We start from the raw sequence: 12663 nt of genomic DNA on the forward strand, positions 1-12663 counted from the left end.
GGGGAGTGGGTTTCCTTGAGCAATTACCATAACAAAGCTCCCTTGGCTGTGTGTACCTTCTAATTACCCAGTACAATTAAAATGACTTACCTAAAACAAACATTAAGAAAAAGGCCCCTAAAACAAAAAACCTCAAGACAATGCAAACAAAAAGCCTTAGTCCAATATGCTTGTTACCTGAAATTACATTAAAGCTGAAGATCTTTTTTAACTCATCCATCAATGCACAAGGGGGGGGGAACACAAAAAGGAGTATGCCACAATGCCAAGCACCATGGGGTTGTTCAGCTATGTAAAAGCATTAAAACAAACAAAAACAAAGAGCAAGGCAAACTAGATCTCTTGTTAAAGAAGGGGAAAAAAAAAGAAAAGGAAAATGTTGTGGTATTTAGCCATCTGGTAGCTGCTTGAAAACAAATTGTCCTCAAAAGAGCAGAAATACAGTATGTCTTCTCGCAGTTCACTGGCTTATGAATCAGACTACTATTTCTACTTTTTTTTTTTTTAATACAGGCATGGTAGTGTTATACTTCTGTGCTGCTGCTTTCACTTCCCTCTTGTCCCACTGTGCAGACATAACCATGGTCATCCCAGTCAGACCCGGTTATTTTAACTTGGATGCATTATCCATAGCCTTTCGGGATACATCTTGTTGGGCCCATTGTTCAAAATCCCCCAGGATTTTTTTTTCCTAATAGCTACTTGCTGATTTTTAAACCCTTAAATCTTTCATTTTATAAGGCATATCATTAAGGGAAGATGGCAGCCAAGTGATTTTTCTTTCCATTGACAATTTGTGACATTTTTCCAGCAGCGCGCAAGGTGTTGAAAACCTGGCAGCTGTTACCTCCCGGGATGAAGATCCTTTTTTATCCTCCCTTGACAGTTTAACTCAATGGGTCAGCACCTTTAAAGACTGCAAAGTACCACTGAAGTGGATGGAGGCTTGAATTACTGCTCCCTCCCTAATCAATGTAAACCCTCACTGCAGGTGAAACTCTTCATCTATAGAGGTGCACGGGGGAGGAAAATGTAATGCCCTGAGCCAGATGGTTTTCATCTTGTTTTTTAAAGAAGAAAGGAACAAGCTAACAAGGGGACAGCTACTTTTGTTAGCTTCTTGGCCTCTCTCATGGCTTTGGATCCCCAGGGTTCCAGCCACACAAGAGAAAGAATACAGAAAAACATAAACACTTAAAGAAATATAACTAGGGGGCTGGCAACATGCTGCTTTCAAAGAGCTGGGAGCCCTGTTCAGCGCTTTATTTATCACTGCCCACGTTCTTCGGATGGTAAGTGGACATGGACACAAAGGGCAGGGGGGAGCAGACAACACTTGCAATTTACTCAATTACAGAGGAATGCAGCAATGCGGCGGGGTGACAGATTCCTATTAGCACTAATGCTGAAAGAGCCCAGTGGCCTTTCCGCCACAAGGCAGCATTCCCATTGTAACAGACTCCAGCACATCCCGCTTTGGATAGCTTTTTAACACACATTAAGCGTCACACAGGAATGGAAATTATTCTTTTGTTGTTGTTGTTTGAGAATAATAAGTAAAAAAGATTAAAAAGAAAGAATAATCTTGCAAATAAAGCTAAGGGTGTACCTCTAGCAATTTCAGGGGGTTTTTCAATCAGCAACTACTTACTACCAAGCATTGTGTAAAAGATGAGGTAACCAGGATAACTTTACAGACTAGGACTGCCCTGCCTCAACCAGCTCTCCAACAGAAGGCAAATCTGAAATGCAGCATCTTCCCCAAAGTGATGGAGGGAGCTGAAGGACCCTCTCTTCCTCCACACCAGGCAACCTTCCTCAACAGTCAAGAAGAGGGCTTCAATTTTTCACAGCAGAAACACTTTTGCAGAGGAGAAACGTGCCTGGTTGGGAAGCCGTAAGCAGTGGGACAAGGCTGCCAGCTGAAAGTACACTGCAAATGGTTGCTACTTCTTGTTTTCCTTTTGCTCTACCTTCTTCAGCCGCTTTCTGCTTCTCACGGTTTTCTTGAGTATTGGCTTTAAACTCTTAAGATCAGACTGTGCCTATTTTAACTTTGAAATAGCGCCCAGAGCATGTTTTAGGTGCTACATGTAATTTTAGAAAATTATCTCAAATCTGTAAGAGTGAATTGAGGTAATATTCTGTGCCAAAACCATAAGAGGAAGAATTCTTGAAAATGCTAAGGGGCTTGTCTGAATGGGGTAATAGACAGGGATTTTTTTCCCCCGGACTTCCATCTGGAAGCTTGCAGAAAGACAGCAGAGTCCAGTGTGAGGTTTGCAGGCAGCCTCGCTGCTGCCAGCTTTTCCCCACAAGGCACCTTCGCCCACAGATGAACCACAGCAGCAAAAGGTACTTCATTATTGCTGCACTGAAGAGAGGGGAGGGAAGGTTTTAAACAACCAGCATTGTGCCCGTCTTCTTTAAAAACCAGCGGGGTAATCAAGTTCAGGGCAGCCCCGGACAGCTGCCCTGTGACCTATTCATGTTGACCCCCACTATTCATCACTTTCCGTAGGACTATGAGGGCAAGCTCCCGGGGAGTGACCACCACAATAGACAGATACGAGCCAACAATAATACGGTTCCTGCAAAAAAACCAGATGGCACTGCAATAAATTTACAAATCTGCATTCATGGCTCTGTTAAAAACACCCAGAAGCTAAAAGGCTGGAGGGGCCCCCAGAGAGCTTCCCCTTCCCAGTTTCTAAAGGCCGGCTCTCTCCCCAAGACTATTGAGCTCATGTTCTTCATAAATGAAGGATGGAGACATAGCCCTTAAAATAACAAATGGCTGACCTAATCAATCTAGTGTTTGGGTCTAACACTAAATGATAGGCACTGAAAACTAATTATGGTTTTTGGCAAGGAAGTTGAATTAAAATGGAAACACACAGGTTAAAAACGCACTGAAGCATTTGCGAGTCCCTTTGAAAGGGCAGCACACACACACACACGCTCACATGCAGGGCTTGAAACAGGAACCTGATTCAATAACTCATGCATTTATTTTTAAAATGAATCAGATTAGTCCCATGTGTGACCTGCCGGTCCATCTGTATGAGCTGGACTTAATGGGCACTCTTCTCACACTTACTTCGGTTTGAAGTATGAGAGAGATAAATTTAGTTTAATTTTCAACAGATCAAGCTATCCATTTTCCAAATGGACCATCTGGATCAGCCTATTAAAATTAATTTATAACTTTGCAGTGTGAAAATTCGTTTGTTAGCTTAAATAAAGTTGCCAAAAACTTTTGCCACTTGTCATTGTTTTTTTCTGGTCTGTTTTCATACTATGATTTTCTGTTTATCCCTTCAAAATTTAATTTTGTCAGATCAAGCACTCAACAAAAACTGAATGTCTGCATCCATATTCCAAAGTCTGTCATAGCTTAGATCTTTTCGCTGTTCCAGATAACAGTGAAAGTCAAGTTCATTGCCTTTTTCTGTTTCCCAGTGCTAATCTCCATGTCTCTTCGGCCTTGCTGCCCCCACATGCACCCAACAGCGGCCGTGCTTTCCACTTCCAGCAATTTAAGGACACAGCCCCACTTGTTGAGACTTCTGAAGACACACTTCTCCATAAACCATTTTAATCAATAGCAAAATGACATTTCTTCTATTAAGAGTTCCATAGCACTGAGCAATGGGTGTCTTCAGCTCCTGCATACAACTTCAGATACATGAAGTAAGCATTACACCTCCTTAATACCTCCACCTTCTGGTATGTCTTTTCCATAAACCCACCTGAGAAAACACTTATGCTTAAGGCTGCATAACAGCACTGCAAACAAGGCAAGAAAAGGAAATGCACCTTTACTTAAACTTGTTAGCAGCTGAACATGTCAAGAAATCATACTTACCTTGAAGTGGTCTGATGCATCTCATTAATTTTCTAAGACTAATCAAAAAGTACTAAATATGTGGATACTTCCACTGGAAAGACCATTAAATAAACAGACTTCCCTTCTACCCACATACACTCAATTTTTCTGTGCATGTAGGCCCACGTTCCCAAATAATGAAATACTACGGGAGGAACAGAAAATACGAAACTGTTCACACAATATTTACCAAGGTAGCATCTTTCCACTGGAATGGAAGGCATTTTTTGTGTATTACTGCTTTGACAGCATTGGCAGGTCACATAATTTTGGTTTTACAAAGTATGGATAGATGTAAGACATGGCAGCCACTCTGCATACCTTTCTGTAAGAGATGCAGATCTTTCCAGTAGGTATTACTCATTGATTGGGAGTATTTAGGCACATGGCTAAATATGTGTCCGACTTCAGGAATGAGAGCTGGAAAACTCCCTACTGCTCCTGGAGAAGAGGAGCAGAGAAGAGGAGCAATCTGAGCTTTCAAAATGCTCAGACAGCTTTATTTATATCTATGTAAAGAATCAGAATTCCTTCCATAACAGGCAAAAAATCATGGACCACCACCTCCTATGATCTAGACAAGAGGGCACCTGCTTTAGACTAAGACTGCATCCTGAATTTATCTACAAAGACTGTTCTCAGCACAAAGTCCCCAGATAGCAGTAGAAGACCCAAGGATTTTGTCCTACATCTGTCACTGTAAAGACTGGACACAAAGATGGAGACTGATACAACGTCTCAACAATACTGTGCAACACAGCCAACCATTTTCAATGTAAACAATGTCCATTAAATTCTTTCCAATATGAAATCTCGGGACACTACAAGTGGTTTTTTAGTTGTATTCCTGGTATCTACTTGATTATGATGAATTGTGGGCCTGAGGGAAAAGACAGCTTTCCTGTGACACTAAGAATACTTCTACAGATTGAAATATAACAAAATGGAAACCCGATTCAAGAAACTGTACCTTCCTCATCTGTATAATACAGTTTGTAAATATCCGTTTCCTCAATCAATAATCATGAGGAAGGACTCAGTGTGATGAGAAGACACACAAAATAAGTAACTCATGATCCTTCTTATTTAACATCTCTTACTATTAATCTTTTCTTGAAGAAGAGACATATACCTCTTCTTGCTGAACGTGAAAGCTTGCCATTGATAACATAACTCTAAGATAAAAAACCCCTGATTTTCTGGCATGCTGGGGACCTTGTTTCCTATCCTGGGGATACACAGCAGGGACCTAGTAGCTTTGCCCTCCTCCTCCAGCTCTTGTTTGTTGTTGAATGCCAGAAACAGTTTAAGTTTCATCTAACATATTTAATCAATTCTGCAAGATAATCCTTCTCAGCAATAAGTGGGACCTCAGTCATTATGCCAGCATATTGCCTCATGTCTAGAAGACTTATATGGACTACATCTGTTAGATGGACCTGCCTTGGTCACATGTATGTGGTCCCTTACATGACACCTCCTCCCACAAAATCAAACACTCCTAACACAATGCATTATTAAAACACAAAAAAAACCCCCTCCAAACAAACCATGCAAAACCAACAACTGAGCACAAGTGCACTGTATCAAAAAGATACTTCTTCCTTTACTGTGGTTCTGACCCACAACTTCTCCTGGAAATAGCAGATGTGGGGCAGGATTGTGCCATCTTATTCCTCTGCCTGAGACTGCTGCTCCTGTGGCTGAGATGCAGAAGGAAATGTAATAATTCTTCAGCTGCTGCAATCTGTGGCCTGGGGTACTCACTGAAGTCACATTCACCAATGGTTTCACTCTGATTCACCAGGCAGCAACCTCAGGCAGCTAAGGCATGGACATAATTTTGCTTCTGCTGCCTGAAGGTTGCAGTGGGGAAAAAGACCAAGGTGAAAATGGACCAAAAATCACTAAACCAAACTTAAAATTTCCCAGAAAGCACATGCCAGACTCCCTTTGTTGGCCATGGGGATTAAAAAAATGAATTATTTTGAATTGGTAAGAAATTTGCTTTACTATATATAAAAGACAAAGAAATAATGTTTTATTAGACCACCCTTTCTCTTTTTTACCCATTAGTCATTTATATGAATGTAAAAGAAACAAGAACGGGTCATTTTTCAGGTTATTAACCTGGATATCACCTCCAAGAAAGTTTGCCTTCAAGGGCAGTAAAAAGCTTAATTGTTGTAGAACACTTTGAGTGTCTTGATCTGAGGCAAGGCAAAATATACTACAAACAAGACAGGAACAATTACAGAAGAAAAGGCTGAAGAGGGCTTGATGAACACCAAAAGGAGAAAGGTAAAACTAGAGTCACAGCTGACTGAACTATACTGAAGCATGTATTTCTTCAGTCATCAAACGCCCCTGAAAGCTAAATCCTTGTGTCTGATTTTCCTGGGTACAATTGTGACTTGCTCAGACTTCAAAGAAGAAAACATTTCCATGAGCACAAGCCAGACTTCAGCTTCCAGAAGCATTTAAGGATTCAAATAGCTAGAAAGTTTTATCACATTTTTAAAGAGACTGATCACATACCTGTCTAAGTGAATTCTTCTCAGGAATGATCTTCCTAGGGGGCTCATCATTATTACAGTCTTCTCTCTCAGAGGAATTCTGTGAAAGAAAGTAAGCTTTAATTCAGTTCTTATCCCTAATATTACTCTGGGAGGAGAAAAGAAACAATACTTCTCCTACATAGGCTGTAGTACTTTACACATACACATACTGGAGGCTAACTTGTACTTTTATGCCAAACAGCTCGTTATGGCAGAGAAAGAATTTCTTGTCCTCAACACAACAATGCACTACTGTGTAGGTATCTACTGAAGAAGCCCATGCTTTAGGGATTTATTCTGAAACTACCAGTAACAGCCACTTTGAAAAGCTGAAATGGTGGTTGCATCAGCATGGCAACATCGGTACTCCTGAAAACCCCATATATATAATAACCATATATAAAATAACCATTTACAACACTGGAACCTGTTGAAAACAAGAGGCTGTTAATGGGTACAACTGTTGTTCTCTGTGCCCCTATATTTTTAATCTGCCTAACAATTACTAATTGCACTGAGTCTGCTTGGCTGCTTAAAATCATAGAGAAATTACGATGGAGCTAAATTCTTGTGAAAGAGGTTGTCAGGAGATCTGACCCAAAAATCCCCCAAATATTGTGTAGCTTGTGTATGATAATACAGCTGTTTTCCTCTCCTGCCCCCTGACTCCACATACATGTACAATTTCTAGAAAGACTGATGCTCCAAAATGTAAGCTGTCACCTCCAAAAAAAAAAATCAGTAAGACAAGACAAAGCAGACAAGAAATACAAGGGCTTTTCCAGCACGAGTAAAAAATATAACAGGGAAACTTTTTCCTGCTAATGTCATGATTAAAACCGAATATTTATTGGTTTAAAGAGAAACTATAGTTGTATCAGGACATGAAGAGTCTCTTGCAAATGTTTGGTTGAGAACTGCTGGATACAGTGGGAAGAATCCCGACCTCACTGCCAAAGTCAGCTACTCTGGAAGGCAGCGTTCCTTTGCATGGGTTCAGCTACTGCATTGGGGGAGAAATGACAGCCAGCTTTGGGGGAATCCCACACACACATCTAAAATCAGTTGGATCACCACAGTATTCACAGCCTTAGGCCACACTTCTACACATTCAAGTAGTGAGCAACTAAACAGGTTTTAAAGAGATACAGAAAAACTGTGTAGGGAGAGCTCTGCCAGGAAAGGGGTGGTTTTCCAGTTACTTGCAGACAAGCTCTGGACCACGTCTATTACAGCAGAAGTTTGCATTCTGTACCTGTCCCCCAAATAACCTGTCCTTTGCTGAGCACGGCTCTGCCTGGCTTCTCACAGAGACAGCTTCCAGCCCAACACCTCAGGAGACAGAAGTGGCATCTGTTGGCAGAGGAGGAGTGGGGCCCTGCGAGCAGTGGCAGTGCAGGGCCAGCAGCAGGCACGGCAGCTGCGGGAAGCCGTCAGCAGAGCAGAGCGTGTGCCCACTGCAGTGCTGCGTGATCCGGCAGCAGCGGGGCAGCGCGGGCTCGCTGCTCCGGGCAACGGGGAGGAAAGCGACAGCCAGGACACCGGGCAGGGGCAGAAGCTGTTTGCTGAGAAATGGCAGATATGGGGTTGGAGGGAGAGGAGCACAACAGTAAAACCGTACTTGGGATGTCATAAACTGGTCAGGAGTAAATCAAGGCCTGTAGACCAACCACTGGTTTTTTTTTGTTTTTTTTTTTTTTTTTTTAAACAAGAACTTGTAAGGCACCATGACATTTGGGATGCTGTAACCATGGTTTTATAATGGAAATCAATCCTAAACAAGCCTGATAAATCACTGTAAGAGATGACCTTTTTAAAGTTTTTGTATGAGGTCTCAGTCAGGACCAAGTTATTACATTAAATCCTGCTTTGAAAGAACTGAGATCATAAAAACATACAAGCTAGAATCGCATATATACAAAAAGGAAGGTCAGACATTAAAGCTGCTCTTTTCTGCTCATGAAATTTAGTTTAGTAAGTGGTTTGTTCAAGTTAGGATTTTAATTTTTGTGCTTTGGGAAAAAAACCCCAAAACACCAAGAGTGAAAACCGTAAGAACCTGAGGTGAGTTACTACAGATTTCCAGGAAATGCATTTTGTTGTGGCTGCAGGGTGAAGAGGTTGTTTACTACTTCTGGATGTATTTTCAACATCCACCCCCTTCCCTACAGTAAGCGTCAGAATGACTTCCCTTTCCAAATAATCTCTCTACAGCAGTGAAATCTTGCATTCTTCTCATCTTTCAAAGCCACTAAGGATCCTCCCTCACACAAACATCAAAAAGCAGGAACTGCTGATGAACTGTCAGCCCTTATTTTGAAATTTCTAGTTACTGCAAAGCTTCAAGTTATCTACTTTTTCTTTAAGCTGAGCATCTAATTTTAAGAGCAAGCAGAGGACCATTTTGCATTCATTATCTTTATAGGTGGCAAGGCTAAGAGGTTGGCTGAACAAAGACCAGACAAAGACTGCCAAGTGCATATGGTGGTTCACAGCTTGGCGTCTCACCATTCTACAGCACCAACACAGCAGCTCCGATAGCAGACTATTAAAGAGGAGCGCTGCTCATGCACTTTTGTCGGCAAGTGAGTTACGCTTGGTGAAGACAGAATGACTGGAAAGCATTACACTTAAGAAAAAGCACAGATGTTTATAACTCCCGCTCATTTCTCAGGAAAAGGAAACCTATCAATCCAGGTGCAGGTACAGGAACCCGCATATTTCAGGACTAACTGTAGCTGCATGGAAGTGAATTTCACTTGACAGGGCAACACTTATCCATGGCCAAGGGAAGAGCATAACGTAATCGACTGAAACGGTACATCTATATATTTCTCCTTGCTGAACAAGGTGGGAGGAGGGATAAACATGTGCGAGGTCAGGATAAGGTTTGTCTCAGCAGGACTCCAGCAATGCTCTCGGCCACAGGAGAGGCAGACAAAGGGAAGAACCGCTCTGAGCACCCTCTCGTGGTTACTGAAATGCAAGTCCCGGGCACAGACCTGGAAAGAAGCATTTGGTATCCAGACGGTAAGTTGGGTGTACTCACTGGGAATATTAAAGAACTGCAGCAACTGTACTTCATACATAGTAGGGGAAGGATGGAATTTGTTAGGGGGAAAGAAGCAAAGAAAACCAGTGCACATAGAAAGCTGAAAAGCCATACAAACTCCCTTCCATCAAGGAAAATTTTTACTTCCCGCAGGTAAGCCTTTCTCCATAGACTAAAGCTGGGCTGGCTAAAAGTGTTTGCACTTGCATGCAAGGGTCTCTTCTTTTGAACAAATACAGGCAAGATTAGATGCTGAAGTCTCCAAAGCACCCCCTCTTTCCACAGACAGTTAATTTTTTTTTTTTTTTTTCCCAAGGTCACACAATGACAGTGGAAGTACTGAGAAGAGAAGTTAGGAAACCCAAGCTCATAGTTCTTGTAACCTTGAAAATTTCTCTCTAACAGGAGATTCCTGCAAAGGGGCTCTGCCTTCCATAGCTCATTTTTCCTAAAATGGCTACTGCCTGTAATGAGATCCTTTTAAATCTGATTTGCATTTAAAACTTCAGCCTGTAATTAACAGAATATAACTCCATGGCAGGTTGTCTTAAAGACCACTACGAAATTATTACTATTTAACTCTCCCCATGAAGTCTCTTCCACCACTAAACACAACATGCTACAATGCATACGAAATCCCCAGACTGAAGCATTTGACAGGAGATGACATGCAGTATTTTGTGTACACAACCCAGCAAAACACTGCTGGGAATGAGATATAATACATGGAGAAATGCACTCCCAGGGACTACCAATTGGGTAGAGCTACCTTTAGTACCTCCTCACTCATCGTGGTGGAAATCAAACCCCTGCCAACTGGGGGAGGCTTTCTTTGATGCTGTTCTGCCCTGCACTAATTATAAAAGAGTACAGACACAGCCTTTTTTCCAAGTGTGTGGAGGTGGGGGTGGGGGAGAAGCGTGTGTCTATGTGAAGAGCACAACTATTTTTTATGCTTTCAAATTCTTAATCCTGTTTGGAGCTGTCAGTGGGGGTTAATGGAAGCCTTGGATAGGAGAATTCCAATCTGGTTGGCAGATGGATAGGTTGGTTATAGCTGCATAACTATGTCTTGCCTGCAGGCACAATTCAGAACACTGTTAAAGCAATATAAAGTCTCTGTCAAGCTGAACCATTTGGATCAGTAGCAAGGAGAAATAATAATAAAAAAGGAGTTCATTTCTGGGCCTTGTGCATTTATGCTAGTATGCAGAAACTGATTAATTGTCATCGTGTGCTGGTCTGCTATACCTCGGATTTCTACTTCTGGAGTAGATTTTGCATGCTAATATAATCATTCTCCCTCTTGAGACATTAGCAAATAATCAAATGAAAAACAGGATCATAATTTACTGAGATTCGGGCAATTCTCTATGCAAATTTGACTTGTTATTGCTGCTGCCTCGTTAATCTGAATGCCTTTGACAAACTCCTTTGATTTATGAACTCATGACAACTCCAATGTGTATATATTTTGCTAGATTGACATTATCATTAAGAGTGGGTGGACTGAGCTCACATGAATGGCTGATTTTATTCGCTGGTGTCTGCTGCTCAACAGCTGAGCATCTCCTTCTCACAAAGCCCCTGAGCGCCAGGCTCTTCCCATCTACCCATCCATTCATCATCTCGATGTTAATTGGCCCAGGCTTTAAGCAAATTTTCAACACGATTTAAAGGCACGATGACACTGATTACTGACCCTCTGCCATACGGTGCCTATTGATTAACCTGACAGAGATGATGAGCTTGAGGGAAACTAGGTGTGTGTGGACCTCGGGGAGGGGAAAAAAAATAATATATTGTTTATGCAGGCAAAACACTTGTCTTTATCCCAAAGGCCAGAATTTGTGCTGCACTGGCCCTTAAAACACACTATTGCTTTAAACACCTGCATACAATACAGAAAATGCTTGCTTGCTTGCTGTGGAAAAATGATTACAAATTTGATGTCATGTGCAGTCTGTATTTTAATCGAGTTCCCTGATAAATAGACCCCCTCAAGCCAATCAAGTCTCGCTCCAGCCATTGCGTGAGTATACATCAGTTCAAACAGAAGCCTGGGCAGGGTGTGCTTTTTAGTGGTATCAGCAGATCCAACTGCATGTAGGAAATCTACTTGGGTATTTTAGGTCTCTAAGCAAATAATACAGTGGGAACACAGTGTGCAAACAGTTACAGTAGAGTAAATGTTTCAAGGGCAAACTGGATGCCAGACATAGCTGTCTCAGTATTTCTGCTGCCACATTAAAATAGATGCTTTAGCACACACCAGTGAAATAGTGCATTTCTCCTTTTCCAGTGCAAACTGTTGATACAACCTGACCCTCAAGCTCCTAAGTACATTGAATGAACACAGCATTTTATCAGAAATTGAAAATAACTGACATCCTTTTCACATTCCTGGAAGTGTCCCTGCTCTGCACTCGGTCCTCCTCACCAAGGACAGAAGGGTACTCTTTCAGTCAAGAGGGAGCCACTGAATAAAGAGGTACATCAGCATTCTGTCTGCAGACTGGTGCTGTATGAAAGGAAAAGGAAGCAGAAGGCCTGTTTAACCCGTGCCCAGCCCCGGGTTAAGTCTGTCAGTCAGGGCGCACTCTTCTTCTCCCAATTCAAGCCAGCAGCCTGCCAGAAGTCAGGATGTTCCTCTTCTTTAGGAGGGGGGAATACTGGCAAAAAAGGGTATTGCTCCAAGATTCTGCAAAGTTAGTTGTCTTGCAGAAAACAGGACAAAGCATCATCAGGTAAAGGTACGGCGAAATTAGCTGTAATTGCCTAATGCTGATGTCAGTCAGAGAGGACTGAAAAGAGAGAGATGTGTGGAAATAAGTGCCAGTCTAAGACTAGAGGCACATAGAAGTCTTATGTTCCCTTTCCAATAACCTCTGTAAGTGATAGATGAGTCCAAGCCCATTGTTATCGTTAAGGGACTGTCAGCATCCTCATTTTATAAATGCTGTCTGTCAGTTTATAAATATCTCAGCCATTTCAAACAGTGCTAGGATGAATCCTGGCATAGCCAGTGTCAGCCTGAAGCAGTATTACTGTTAAAAAAAATAAGTGTCTAATATACACTAAAAACATGTAAGGATAGCTTCTCCTTTTTTTCCTATCATGAGGCCCAAGACATTCAAATTCACACCTATTTGGCTAGTCACTAA

The 12663-nt window shown here is 41.8% G+C and overlaps 1 protein-coding gene across 4 annotated transcripts in view; it reads right to left on the bottom strand.

Moving 5' to 3' along the window:
* Positions 1–12663, bottom strand: part of BTRC (beta-transducin repeat containing E3 ubiquitin protein ligase) — a 125679-nt gene that overhangs the window by 69778 nt on the left and 43238 nt on the right. For all 4 annotated transcript variants that reach the window (XM_082285955.1, XM_082285953.1, XM_082285956.1 and 1 more), the window contains one exon: positions 6428–6505. In XM_082285955.1, coding sequence (XP_082142081.1) covers positions 6428–6505 — 78 coding nt within the window. The remainder of the gene's footprint in view (positions 1–6427; positions 6506–12663) is intronic.

Source organism: Coloeus monedula, assembly GCF_965178545.1.
Source record: "Coloeus monedula genome assembly, chromosome: 8".
NCBI classification, from domain to species: Eukaryota; Metazoa; Chordata; class Aves; order Passeriformes; family Corvidae; genus Coloeus; species Coloeus monedula.